Raw genomic sequence first — 14,983 nt, forward strand, 5'->3', positions numbered from 1 at the left:
TTACATATTTATGACATATTTACAGGATCACAAAATAATGATTTCTCTTTTTAGAATTAGTCAAATCATCTTTAATCAGATTATCAGATACACCATAAAGCTGCTCAACACAACAAATGATTAATAAAAACAAATAAAAAATGCACTTCAAATTAAATATGTTGCAATAGAAAATAAAATCTATTTTAGTTAGCAATCTGAAATTATACAAATTTACCTTTTTAATGAAAAATGATGAGGTGTAACATGAAACTTCAGATAGCACCAAGGCTGTGTGATTTTGAGGTGAGAAATAATAGTTCAGATTAAATCAGGACAGAAACTAAGATTGAGATAAATAATAATAAACATGAACATTGTCATTTGTAATTGATTTGATGAATACAAAGAAATGTAAATTCAATACACAACGATTAGCAATAACCCTATGACCAGAATCCTAACAATGAGTAGGTCCCCATTTTTGAGCTAAGAAAATAAAAACAGGTGCATTTTTTCCACTTGATAGTGGAATATAAAAAATCAATTTGTGGCTATGAATTTGTTCAAATTCTTTAGATTATCAATTGCCGTTCAGACGGGTATTTTGGGCTATGAATTGGTATTTCCTGGCCATGAATTGGTATTTCCTGGCCTTGAATTGGTGTTTCCTGGCCATGAATTGGTGTTTCCTGGCCATGAATTGGTATTTCCTAGCCATGAATTGGTGTTTCCTGGCCATGAACTGGTATTTCCTGACCATTAACTGGTATTTCCTGGCCATGAACTGGTATTTCCTGGCCATGAACTGGTATTTCCTGACCATTAACTGGTATTTCCTGGCTATGAATTGGTATTTCTTGGCCATGAACTGGTATTTATTGGCCATGAATTGGTATTTATTGGTCATGAATTGGTATTTCCTGGCCATGAATTGGTATTTTGTGGTCTTGAAATGGTATTTTGTGGCCATATTTTCTTTAACAAGGTCATGTCTAGGGCTCTGTAATAAGTATACATTATATTAAGTAACATTACGTTTGTAGAATATTTAAACAGAACTAAGAGAGAAAAACAAGTGAATGTAAGCATTTCTGTGGTAGTAAACAGTTTAGGCCAGAAGGTGTCAGTACAGTATACACATTTTAAGAGAATCAAAGATTCATCTGGATTTTTTATTTTGATTGAGGCGGTGAAAAGATCAAGTTTGGAGAAAAAAATTAAACAATAATTGACAGGAACTGAAATTAAAAACTGATAAACTATGCAGTCATTTGCTACTATCAACCCCAGGTTTGGAGAAATCTCTGCTACAAGTGGTAAAAAAAAGTTCTTTCCAAAAAGTTTCTTCTGGTCCTCCTGTACATCCTACACTGTCCCAGACTTTCAGATGGGACTTCACGGGCGCTCCTCTCAGAGCTCCTCACAGATGCTCCTGTATGAGTGAGGTAAAACTGGTTTATGAAGACTGATTCGTTGCACCGTCCATTATTGACTGCTTCTGATGTTGGTTGAGACGTTTAGCAGCATTCCGTAAAGTGAAGTGGAGGACCTTCTGAGAGGCAAACAAACATCCATGGGTATATGCGACAACGCTCTTCTTAAGTTCTGAGAACTTGGTGGACAACTATCGCTCAGACTTGACCCTGTAACGAAGGACAAGATAGGTTGCCAGTCGAAGGACGATGAAGAAAATACCCAGGACTATGAAATCCATGTAGAGCTTCGCGTCCTCTACGTCCAGTAACTGCAGGACCTCCTCAGGCTGTTGGAACCTGCACGCCTTCACTGGACACTCCAGCTCGGAACGGTTCATCCCGTAGATCGACAAGATCACTCCCTCGAAGCTGTACCTGCAGAGAAAGGGTCAAAACTTGCTCAACATTCCCAAGAGAAACGTTGTTTCGAATATTTCTTCCTACTGCCATTCCTTCATGTCACACTTTCTGGAAAATGTTCAATGGTCTGTACCCCCCTAAATTAATTTATATCTCAACTTTTTAGGATTGTGTGATCAGTTTGTGTTTGGTGAAGATAGTAAAAATACAGTTAATCTATTTTTAATGTAATTTCTCTGCAGCACTATGGAGGGATATAAATGACTGGCTTCAACTTTTTTTTGCTTTTCGTTTTACTTCTCAGACAATATTATTCTTACAAGTGCAAATATAGAGAAGTGAATTCTAGATTTCATAACAAGATTATTTTATTTTCCAAAGCCCTTAAAAACAAACAAGAAAACAACTAAATAAATAGTTTCTTAATTGAAATATATAATTTGCATTAAAAGCCATTCATTGTAATTGACTTATAAGTATAACTGTTTTTTTTATTTTATTTATCGTCTACTTTTTGTAAATACTGTACATTTTTTCTTTATTTATGTATTGTGTTTGAATTAAAAATAAATAAATAATTGTCTCTATTCCTGGTTTTATTGTGCATTTTTGATCACAATGGTCGCAACGTTCTGTCCAGACAGAACGCAAATGCAGACGCAAAAAAAGAAAAGGAACAATAGGCAAAAGTTACAGGAACTCAAAATGACTAAAAATTCCTCAACGTCACGACACAGACAGACGTAATGCAATATAATGTACAAAGTCGAAGGGAACGAGAAGCAGGTGAGATGAAGACGATATGACACAGATCAGGGAAATCAGGTCAAGAAAAAGAGAGGAAGTCGACATGAAAGAAATAGACAGGGCTTCAAAATAAAACCAGGAAGTTAGACTTGAGTAAATGAAAGAACATGACGCACACAGTTCTTTACTCTCCCTGCATTATTGACTTTTTTATCTATGTATATCAATATTTATATAATTAGGTAATATATTATAAATAATAATAATACATGTAAATGTGTCAAACTTGTCCTAAAGTGGAGGATCAATCACTCATCATTGACTAGTCAGTCGTCCAGCTCCCGACCACACAGGCTCACCCTAAATGCATATGAGAAGAAATACGATGACAAGGTAAGAGGCTTCTGGCATAGATATGGACTGCGGACCAATTATGATGCTCTATTTTAGGAGGGCAGCTTAAAAATGGAGCACTTTAGCTTTTAGAGCTTCCGGATAATTGTCTCAAAAGCAAGAAGAGCTGAATGACCGCTTTACTCGGACAGCAGGTACAAAGAGTGTTTGTGGGAATAAATCTTGCATATTTCATCTAGAACAAGGAGGGTGAATATGGATCAGGTCCGCCGGCCAGATCCAGCCCTTCAAGCTATTTTGACTGGCCTGTGGCCCATTCACCCATAAATAATGACTGACTCGAAAAGCAGATGAAAATGTAGTTTCACTTTGTGACATTTGGCGTCACTTTTCTGCATAGGCAGCTTTTTTCTAATAGAAGCTCAACAACGTTCCACAGTTTCTAGGCCGTCAAGTATAGTTAAATTGACATGTATTTTTTAGTTAAAATTTGCAGAGGGTGTGAATAGTTTCGGCCTCCACTGTATATATAGAGAAGTATCTGCAGAAGGTTTAAGGGGCCACACCTGACGTAAGACAAATAGGAGCTCCACTGCAGGTATTTAGGAATGGTGTCAAAGTTCACAAAGAATCCAGAGAAGAGCAGAACCGGGATGGCCGTGACGGGTCCGATAAAAGTGGCCACCTGTGTAGGTAGACACGACAGATGGTTACCTCGGTGTGATGGTGAAGTCAAAGTGTTGTGTTCAGTACCTGAAGTGAACTGGATGCGGCGCCGACCAACAGGCCGAGAGACTGGGCCACCAGAGCGGTGCTGATGGACAACGCGATGAAGAGAAGGTAGCGACTGGCTTCAGGCGGCTGCTCGGTCATCCAGTACACAATGCTGCAGTACATGATGGGACAGATCACCTGAATGAACGAAAGAGAGAATCATTTTAGTTTAAATCATGGTTGTATTTCAAGTTCTAATACAGGCTGAAGAAAAAAGCCCTAGTTTTCAATAGGTCTTACTTCTGAATTTATTTGAATAATTGAATGTAACTTATACATAACTGGTCTATTTGTGTTTAAATCATCATACCAAAAGACAAGCGTCTTTGGACTTTTAATTCTACAGCAGATGTTTCAGATGTTCTCCATTTTCTTTTTAGCATTTTTTCAGGCGCAGCACAAAAACTTTCATTCAGGAATCTGTTGTGACTGTGACTACAAGCAAGAGGAGGATTATCAAGCTTCTCAATCCCCTTCAATAGTGATACCCTTTACCCATCGCTAAAGGGTAGGTTCTGGTTCCAGTGAAATTAATTAAACCCTCATCAGAAACATGTATTGCCAGTGTTGTGAACACAACATCGGAATTTTTGTGTCGGCAGTACATAATAAAAGAATACAATTCTACCGAGATTATCTGCAAGAAAACTTTGATGATTATTCTTATGACTGATTTTACATAGGCACCTCACATCTCAGACCTTATACCCCCAAATGTATTTCTTTGGGCGTACCTTAAAGTGTGTAAGCATTGAGAACCATGAACAATATGGAAGTCAAGGATGCAATCATCCATACGGATGGGAGCCATTCTAGGGCTGGTTTGTGAGGACAGTTTAATCAAAAATAAAGGTGATGACTTAAGTTAAGGTAGGATAATGGATTCACCAGAAAGATAACCTGTAATCAATCAGTTTTCCCAGTAGAGGGTGCTAGTGTTCATTTTGGTCAACTGACCTGAAATGGGATGTCAGCCATGGTCTTTGCTAGATAGTAAGCCTTCAGGCTGTACCAGTAGTTTAGATGCTCCCTCAGGAACACCGACATCTCGAGGGGAACTGAATGTTGAGGAAAAAAAAACATCCCGTTATTCATGCTTCATTATTCTTCTGTTACCAACCAGATGATCGGACAAACTGACAAGGTTGTCCCCTTGTACTCACAGGTCAACACAGTAGGCATGAGTGCGCCAAACATGAGGAACAGCATGGAGAAAAAGAGAAATCCAGTGTTGTTAAAGACTTTGCTGGCATCGTTTCCGATGTTTAAATAGAGCAAGCCGATCAACACACCTATGGCGATGTGGGACATCAGCCTGAGGTGAGTCAGCACCTGACACCAGAGTTGATGCGTTTATTCACACAATTTGATTGACAATCATTCGATGACTCACCTGATCACGACAGATGGTTATGAAGGTTCTTCTGAAGAGAATGCAGAACTGGGTTAGTGTGCTGGTGGCAAAAGTGTGTCTTTCTATGTGTCCATAGTCCTGGTGAAACACAAGTTGTGTACATTGTTAAGATCTTCAAGAGAAAGATGTTCTCTCCTATCTTCCACTATCATTCACAGTTCACATGTTGAACCTTATTTACTGACAGTAAATATGTATATAAAGGCAGAATCCATCCTTACTACAACGTTTGTCACTGTGGATATTATATATTTGGGCACTGAGACAGTTCAAGAGCACCTCTAAGCACCTCTACAAAAGCTTACCCTTGAACACTTTGTTGTGCAGACTGAGGAACCGTTGGTATCACAGAGGTTCTTCTTTTCCTCCAGTGCACACAAACCACCTTGAACCGCCTCGAACAACACAGGATTGAAGTCTCCGTACTCCCCCGACGCTACTTCAATGACTAGTTTTCAGCAGAAAAACAAAAAACATTTATTAAGCTATACGCTGGTGGACAACTTGTTACTAGTAAAGCACGTACTGAAGTCTGCAGGATTGTGGTAGGTGGGACAATACAGTCCTACGGTCTTCAGATACGGGATGAGGTAGGGAACAGCACCTTTGTAGATACACTGGCCCTGACTGAGAATGTACAGCTGAGAAGAAAACAACAAACAAATCAACCTGAATTCCAGTGGACGACTCAAGAATGAAGCACCTTATCGAACATCTCAAAAAGTTTGGCACTGGGTTGGTGGATAGTGCAGATGATGGTTCGTCCTCCCAGTGCCAGGGAACGCATTAGCGAGACCACTTGGTAGCAGGATGCACTGTCCAGCCCGCTGAAGACGAGAGAATACATTAGGTCAGTCTTTTGATTCTGAAAAATGAGAAATCTAAGATGCGAAGAACATGAAGCGGATCTGAGTGAGGACTTTTCAGCTTTTATAATACACTTTAAGAATTGCAAAAGGGGACTTGATATGAAGTCACCTGGTCGGCTCGTCAAAAAACATGACCGGCGGATTGTTGACCAGCTCTAGGGCGATGGCGAGGCGTTTACATTGACCACCAGAGAGAGAGACGGTGCGCGTATGAGCACAGTCCAGGAGACCCAAAGCAACCAAGATCTCATTCACCTGTTCAGAGAACAAAAGAGGAGTTCAAGATTAGAAAAATGTCTCCTACAATCGCACAACTTTAATATAGCAGCAGAAAGCAAACACACAAAAGTAATGGCAACAAAAAAATGCTTGGTCTTCCTGTGAACTATAAGCCAAGTGGGTTCAGTAAAAAGTAAAAAGTAAAGTAAAAAGTAAAAAGGTGGGCTGAGAGATGTTTCAGAGTTCTGTATGGTTCCCTTAAACCACATCTCCATAGTGTTGTGAGGACGTTCCCTCGAGGCAGCCAGAAGGGAGAAGAGCAAATAGAAATGGAAGTTTAAGTGATTGTTCACCAAAGATTCAAGTGTCCACTGAGGGTTGGGTTTATTTTCAGAGTAATTTGTTCCTTTTTGGAGTCATAGGCAAAAATGTTTATCTACTTTGAGCTACAGCTATATGCCATGTGTTTGTGTAGCATGTTGGCCTTTAAGCTTCTGCGACAAACAATCTTCAAATATAAACTTATACACATTTTTTATCTGAACAATTCCTCTTGTTGAGGCATGAATACAAAATGGAGATTACAGATCAGCAGTCTGAAGGTATTTAGAATCTTTATCTTTATCTATTTAAAAGTGTATTTTTGGATAGAGACAAAGACTACTAAGCGCCAGCTGCTACATTAGCATGTACATACATTTTTGCCTATAACAAAAACTGATTATTCTGAAATTATCCCAACCCTTAGTCGATATGAGGGTGAGTAGAAAATTAGTGAAATTAGTAAATCCTACGGTGACCAACATGTTTTATTCAGTTTTTTATTGATTAACAATTGGGGTGTGATGGAAATTTGGTCCCCTCTTACCTTTAATTTAGCAAACAGTTTAATATATTATGGTTATACTGTACTATTACATGCCATTAAAATATAATTCTCACAAGTTCTTTCTTCACATCTGCACTTTCATCCAGCTTCAGATTGGCCGAAACCTGTAAAACACAATTTAATGCAACATCAAATAGTGTCAATTCTTTGAAATAAACATATATTCATTGGTTTTTAAGAAGTCAGGCCAGTACCAGGTGAGATTTAAAGATCAGTTGGTTCAAACTCACCATCATGGCCTCTCTAGCTGTGAGGTGCGGGAGCAACATGTCCTGCTGCATAATGTAACAAGACATCTTCCTGAATGTCCTCAGGTCTCTGGGTTTCCCATTCACCAGGATCTCACCCTTCATCCCCGTTTCCCTGCAGAAGAGATTCACACACTGCCGCGACTCAAAGATAAACTCACTCTTGTCAAAAATCTACTGACAGGAGTTTACCTGTATCCTGCTAAAATGTTCATCAAGGTGGACTTGCCAGCACCCGAGGGCCCCATGATCCCTATCAGCTCTCGACTGCAGAATCTCCCGGAAAGACACTTGAGCAAGGCTTTGTAGCCTAGAGAGAGAATAGGGGACAACATGAAACTATATGAAAGTTTCTACATTCCTCTTTTATCAGCTGGTGGATGTGTTTGAGTCTTTTATTTGGAACAACCAAAGAAGAAATGATTCTTGCAACTATTCTCTCTAAAACTGATGGACATTTTACCAGCAATGTCCATCAGTTTTTCTGTTACTGTCTACAGTTGTCCTTATATTATCTTAAACAATGGCATCGATATATATGCCACCATATCAACATAAACATTCATCTCCAAACCAATCCATTCCAATTAAGTTGGGAAATTGTGTTATTTGTACTTAGAAAATGGAATAGAATGATATTTAAATCCTCTTTAATCCATATACAATTGCAAACAACACAAAGACCTAATGTTTAAACTGAAAAACTCTATTGTCTTTGTGCAAATATTTGCTGGTTTTGGGGCAACAAAAGACAGGGAAAGTTGATGAATACTCAAGGAACACCTGTTTGGAACATTCCACAGGTAAACAGGTTGATTGGAAAACAGGTGTTCTGATTGGATTCAAGCAGAGCACTGCTAAGGATTTCAAGAACATTTCTGAAATTGCAAAGAATTTATCCACAGTCCATAATATAAACAAACGATCGGGATAATCTTGAGAAATTTCTCAAAAAGTCAAGAAGGCGAAAAACGAACATTAAATGCTTGATCCCTCAAATGGCACTGCATTGCTACATTACTAAGTAGGGCCATGACAATCAGTTAACACGGTTCAAGTTAAAACTATACCATGAGAAGCAAAAGCAAGCTTCAATAACATCCAGAAACTTTGATGCCTTCTCTGGGCCCTGACTCACCCGATATTGACAGATTGAAGGTAGAAAGGTATGCTCGGACCTTATTGGTACACGTTTCAAAATGTTTTTGTTTTTTTTAATTCATGGATGGCTCACGGCAATAGAGAACAAAGACCATCCAGATTTTTACCAGCGCGAAGTTCAAAAGCCAGGATTCTGTGTGTGTTTTTTTGCGCATTCATCAACTTCCCCAGTTGCTTCTAGAGGTCCCTAAGACCAAAGGATGATTGCGTGGGCACAGGGCTTTCTCATGCCGTGACCATTGGAAGGGGCGGCTTACACATCTCTGGCAGTGCCATCGAGGCTGAAAGGTACATCCAGGTTCTGGAGCAACACATGCTGCTCTCTTAGCAAATCTCTTTTCTTAGAGACGTCCCTGCTTATTTCAACAAGCCAATGCCAAGCTGCATTCTGCACATGATTCAACGTACAAAAGAGTGTGGGTACTGGACTGGCCTGCCTGCCATCTATACCTGTCACACATTGAATATGTGTTGTACATTATGAAGCATGAAAGACACGGAACTGTGAATGGAAGCAGGAATGGAATAGAATTCCAACTACAGGTGTTCAATGATTCAAGTTCTCAAACACTTGAGTTTTCAGATGGAAAGGTGGCCGTCCCGGCTTAATTGGTTTGTGCGCAAGAATCCAATTTAAAATGAGTCAATACTACCTTTGGAGTCCATTCGATTCAATAAAAAATGAAGAAGATTTTCAAATTATTGCATTTTGTTTTTATTTACATTTTATACAAATTCCTAACTTGATCAGAATTTGGGTTTGTACTTTGATTTTTAGCCAACCATCCGGTTCTAACGTGAAATAACAAGTTCTCTGAGGTATTAACAAACATATAAGTCTATCAGTTCTTTGAAAAAAGAATGAAAATGTGAACTTATCTTGCCTAAAAAAGTTGGAAATGTGTGTCTGAACCATCAACCACTAAGGATCTGCTTCTACACAACGACAGTGTTACCTCGTCTCCTGCAGCACGGTCCCTCCTGGATGGTGTAAGACAGGTCGTTAAACTCGAGGTCCACTGCAGAGCGTTTCGGCAAATGGGAGAAACGCTGCGCCTCCGTGATTTGGTTCTCCACTTTCTTCAAATTGGTCAACATAGATGAGTCTTGATGGTGAAGCTGCTGGCCTCCTCCATTGCAAGCCACCGCCTCCTCCATGGGGATGCTCACGGAATCCAGCTCTAGCGCCTTGTTGTCCATTCCTGCTCTTGGTCTACGAATAAATACAGTATTTTTTTCACTTTATACACACCATTAAACAAACAAGAGAGAGTTCTTAACTACTTCCTAGGACGCCTAAGGATCAAATTGTCAATCAAAAAGAATAACAGTATTTAATGAACCTTTCATTTTTAGACTTTAGAGAAAGAGGAGGAGCGTGATAACAATTCTTCAGAATTTAAGGAGTTGAATAAAACAAGGAATAAAACTGAAAACTCATTGTAAAAATGTGTAACAGTACAGTATGTGTAGTTTTGTTCTGATGGGGGTTTAAGGATCCAACAGATCTCTGTGATCACTGATGGCTGGAATGAAGATATGTGTAATCTACTTCTAGACCCGTACATATGGTTCACAAAACCTTGGTGGTGCAGTAATTTGTCTTTTTTTTGTGACAGGGGTCTCTTGTAATCTCTCATGGTCTCTTAATCCCCCAAGAGGATTAAAATCAACTTTTCTTTCCAGCCTTGATCTGTTGGAAGCAGGAGGGGTCTAAGAAAACCTTCTTGGGAAAAAAAAACTGCAAACTCACGTAGAGTTCAAAGTGTACGTATGGGAATTGACGAATCGGTAGCATCTCACTGACGGACATGAGAGAGATGCCTGGAGAAAAAAAACTTCCAGACGTCACTTGCGGATTTCATGGCTGTTACAAAGGGGCTGGTGCGATGGTACCATTGTTACGTACGGTACCGTGTCACGAGTCTTCTTGGCCTGAACTGGACTGTAAATGGTTTCGAGAGCCAAGAGAGGAGAAGAGAACTCGTTGACCCACGATCATGAGCCTTCAGCTTATCTACAGTTGGGCAGGTACGCCGAGATATGATGGCACAGATATAAAGTCGGATTAGAAACCATTAGAGACTTGTCAGAAGCCCACACAGCACCATGAAGCCTTCCAAGTCCTGGGACAATCCCTGGTGTCCTGGTCATACCTGAAGTTGAACTGAAATGATCTTACTGACGGGTCTGTCGGCATATGTGTGTGTGTATATGTATATTCAACCGCATATATGGCACCTCGTTTTCTATCACAATCTGTGTACCGACATCATGCTTTTAGAGGAAATCACTTCATACACAGGAAGTAAAGTTTGGTCCAGATTTTTAATCTCATCTGATAATCACAAAATAATTAAATTAATGACTAACGATAACAGAAAATCCCAAATTAAATGTATCGCTTTTTGGTACTACATATTTCTGTAAAACACATTTTAATTCATGTTGATGAAGTTTATCTTCAATTAAACTTTAATTAATTCATTGGAAATTTTGTTTGGACTGCACATTGTATGGTAAAAAAAATACTTGTGATCTTTTTTTTTTGTAGAAGATTGTAGATTATTTTTGAATACTTTTCTCAAATGGCTCGGAAAGGTTTTCGCATTCAGCATGTTCTCGTCGACTGCTTTATATTCCATGGCAGTGCGCTTAACCTTATGAATCCTGTTTTTGGGGGACAGTTGTTGACCTTTACACTGCTCAAGAGGGAATTGCTGTTACAACTGAGTTCATTTAGAAAGATTGCAGCTGATTTAAGCAATGTAGAACTGCACTTGTGGCTCCAAGATTACTTTAATTTAGTTGATATAACATAATATAAAAATCTAAACCTTTTCTAACCGCAACTCCCTTTATGTACGTTTTAACCAAGATCTCCTGTGAGAACTGATGAGATTTTAACTTTCCTACTTCTTTATAAAAATACATCATACAAATATAATTATTCTCTTCTTTTACCTTAACCAAATACTTGGTTGACTAGCTGTATATTATTCTAAGTCAAACAAGGGGCCGAAATCTTCAAGCATTCAAGATGACGAGCCAAACAAGATGTGTATTTCCTTTTACTTACCTGCCTCTAACAGGAAGTATGATTATTCTCTTTTCATTCGAGGTCAATAATCTGCTTGTTTTTTCCTCCTTTATCAAACACTCCCACTTTCTCACTCCCAATTTCTTCACCATCAGTGTTACTCTTATCATAAAGATCAACATGTTCATGTTGATATAGGTCACAATATCAACGTGAAAATTAAACTTTGATTTCGAGACAACCCTCATGTGACAAAAAAGGGCCTTGAGTTAAATTTATTTTTTGCCCAGAAGAAAATAAACAAAACAAAATCATTTTTTAAAGCTAAAAATATATATATACTGGCACCCTTGACTTTGTTGCACAGCCTTGGCAAATAAATACTGAAATATGTGAGTTTCTTAGACATTTCTACTGGAACTTTCAAAGAAAAATCCTCCAGGCCTTAGGGATTTGACGGATTTTTTCCATACAACTGCTCTTTTTTTATCTTTCCACAAAGGATTACCATTCAACTTTCTTTTTTTAAGACCCTCAGATATCAGCAGCTAAAACATCTTTGACAATCCATCCCTGTGGTCCTTCTTATGGCAGGACTTTTCTTGACATATCAAATGACCCTCAAGTCCAAATTTAATTGGCTGAACAAGACTCAAACCAGACCCAATCTCACACATTGTTGGATATATTTTACGGGATATTTCTGAAACATGATTGGGAACAATTATAATCGCAGCTGCATAAATAGTTAGTTGTAGCTAGTAAGATGGAATGGAAGGTGTTAGATGGAAGGTTTGCGCTGAAGAGAACACAGTGAGTGAGGCTGAACTTACATAACGTGATGATCTAAGAATGTTCGGTCCATACCAAGGGAAATAGATTAACAGCGCTGGTCTCCCATGACTTAGCTAATTCATTGAGGAGGATTAAATGAGGAGGAAAGACTCAAACTCTTTGTCGGCTCTTCAGCAGCACATTTAACTCATGAACTGAAGCTGGTCCCCAGTCTTCACTGTCTTCCTTAAATTCAAAATAATTGCATTGATGACGACCTGTTAAGATTAATCTATGTTTGAAGATTTGTCTGGGTTTAGCAGCCATTTTCATATGAATATATAATATTAATTTATCCACCGCACTTCCATCTTTGTTTTTGATTACATTTAAATTATAATTTATGGAAAATACTTTTTAAATAGTATTAATATATATTTTAGGCAACCACACTATACAAGTGTTGAGGAGAGAATTGCAGCATAAGTATCGTACGTAAGTATTGTACATAAGAATTGTACGTAAGTATTGTATGTAAGTATTGCACGCAAGTATCATACTTAAGTATCATACGTAAAAATCGTACGTAAGTATCGTACGTAACTACCGTGCGTAAGTATCGTACGTAAGTATCGTACGTAAGTATCGTACGTAAGTATCGTACGTAAGTATCGTACGTAAGTATCGTACGTAAGTATCGTACGTAAGTATCGAACGTAAGTATCGTACGTAAGTATCGTACGTAAGTATCGTACGTAAGTATCGTACGTAAGTATCGTACGTAAGTATCGTACGTAAGTATCGTAGGTAAGTATCGTAGGTAAGTATCGTAGGTAAGTATCGTAGGTAAGTATCGTAGGTAAGTATCGTAGGTAAGTATCGTAGGTAAGTATCGTAGGTAAGTATCGTAGGTAAGTATCGTAGGTAAGTATCGTACGTAAGTATCATATGTAAGTATCGTACGTAAGTATCGTACGTAAGTATCGTACGTAAGTATCGTACGTAAGTATCGTACGTAAGTATCGTACGTAAGTATCGTACGTAAGTATCGTACGTAAGTATCGTAGGTAAGTATCGTAGGTAAGTATCGTAGGTAAGTATCGTAGGTAAGTATCGTAGGTAAGTATCGTAGGTAAGTATCGTAGGTAAGTATCGTAGGTAAGTATCGTAGGTAAGTATCGTAGGTAAGTATCGTAGGTAAGTATCGTACGTAAGTATCGTACGTAAGAATCGTACGTAAGTATCGTACGTAAGTATCGTACGTAAGTATCGTACGTAAGTATCGTACGTAAGTATCGTACGTAAGTATCGTACGTAAGTATCGTACGTAAGTATCGTACGTAAGTATCGTACGTAAGTATCGTACGTAAGTATCGTACGTAAGTATCGTACGTAAGTATCGTACGTAAGTATCGTACGTAAGTATCGTACGTAAGTATCATACGTAAGTAAACACTGATCTTACGCACCAGTGGATTGTGCATCTGGCTGCCACCTTAGACTGGATCTTCCCGATTTTGTGTTCATAGGACTTTCTTTTGTGAGAATGGACTCTGTGAACTTTGCACATATTGTTGAGAGAAGCCTCTTGGGACTTTGGCGCCATCTAATGGACGTTTTACTCACTGTGGTAAATGTAAGTTTAAGGTTTTCTTTGGTATGCTTAAGCGACCATCACAGTTTTAAAGGGCGCTTTGAATATAATCTATTATTTTTGTTGATTATTGTGTATTAAATTAAATTGACACTTGTATAAATGTCACCACAAAAAAAAGAAAAGGACATGATTGAGGTTATGATACCGATTAAGTTTGAAAAAGTAAAAATAAATAGTAATAATAAACAGTATGAAGACAAATGATTGATTATGAGTCACGATTAGGAGATGTTCAGCCTTGATAAAAACAGTATAACAACACTTTGACTTGAGGCGACATGTTGGTGAGGGAACAAAATGACACGTTTTGAGCAGAGAAGAGTTACAGCCGATAACACAGTCTGCTCACAAAAATCTGGTTAATAAAAATAACCCACTGTTGACATCAGAACTACCATCACCATCATGCATCATCAATCTGGAATTTAATGACAAAGAACCATATTTACCAGTAGAATAACATATACTTGAGTCTATATATTAAGATTAGTGTTTCATAGATATCAATGTAGATCAAAATTACTTTTCTTTTTTGGCCTATTTTACATCTTTGAAAACTTGCCAACATGATGATAATTATACTCCAGCAGTGGATCATTACAAATGGAGACACATTGAGACAGAACCAGCAATTCAGAGTCGAAAGAGATCTTACGAGTGTGTTTGCTCGGTCCTCCGTTGTGTGTGTGTGTGTGTCGGTATCCTGCCCAGCTGCTGCATTCAGGGTTGTGCGTCTTATCTTCCCGTCTGCCGCATCTACACCATCTCTACACAACGCAGGAGCCGGGAGGGAGGACCAGGAGAGAGAGAGGGGAGGAGGATGAAGGATGAATGAAGGAGGCGGGGCTCTGTGGGGAGTCGTGGATCACATGACTCCTTGACTTTCTAGGAAGGTGTTTGGTTGAAAAGAAGCTTCATTACTTTAAGACGACGGTTGTGATTATTTAAGACACATTTTACACGTAAAATAAATCGAAAGCAAAAGCTGCAAAAACCTATGAACATGGAGAAGGACATTTG

At 38.6% G+C, this 14,983-nt stretch overlaps 1 protein-coding gene across 1 annotated transcript; it reads right to left on the reverse strand.

Moving 5' to 3' along the window:
• Positions 1–564: 564 nt before the first annotated feature.
• On the reverse strand, positions 565–14,722 carry LOC148075091 (ATP-binding cassette sub-family G member 4-like). The gene is made up of 15 exons (XM_087795179.1): positions 14,619–14,722; positions 9,449–9,705; positions 7,524–7,641; positions 7,314–7,446; positions 7,137–7,187; positions 6,085–6,230; positions 5,810–5,933; positions 5,633–5,747; positions 5,412–5,554; positions 5,086–5,184; positions 4,856–5,024; positions 4,650–4,750; positions 3,672–3,830; positions 3,485–3,603; positions 565–1,832 (listed from the first exon to the last, which is right to left on the reverse strand). Exons 1-15 carry the CDS (start codon positions 14,681–14,683, stop codon positions 1,607–1,609), a joined length of 2,025 nt encoding a protein of 674 aa, XP_087651305.1. The 5' UTR covers positions 14,684–14,722; the 3' UTR covers positions 565–1,606.
• Positions 14,723–14,983: the final 261 nt, after the last annotated feature.

This window comes from Callionymus lyra, chromosome 7 (assembly GCF_982586985.1).
Source record: "Callionymus lyra chromosome 7, fCalLyr1.hap1.1, whole genome shotgun sequence".
Taxonomy (NCBI): domain Eukaryota; kingdom Metazoa; phylum Chordata; class Actinopteri; order Syngnathiformes; family Callionymidae; genus Callionymus; species Callionymus lyra.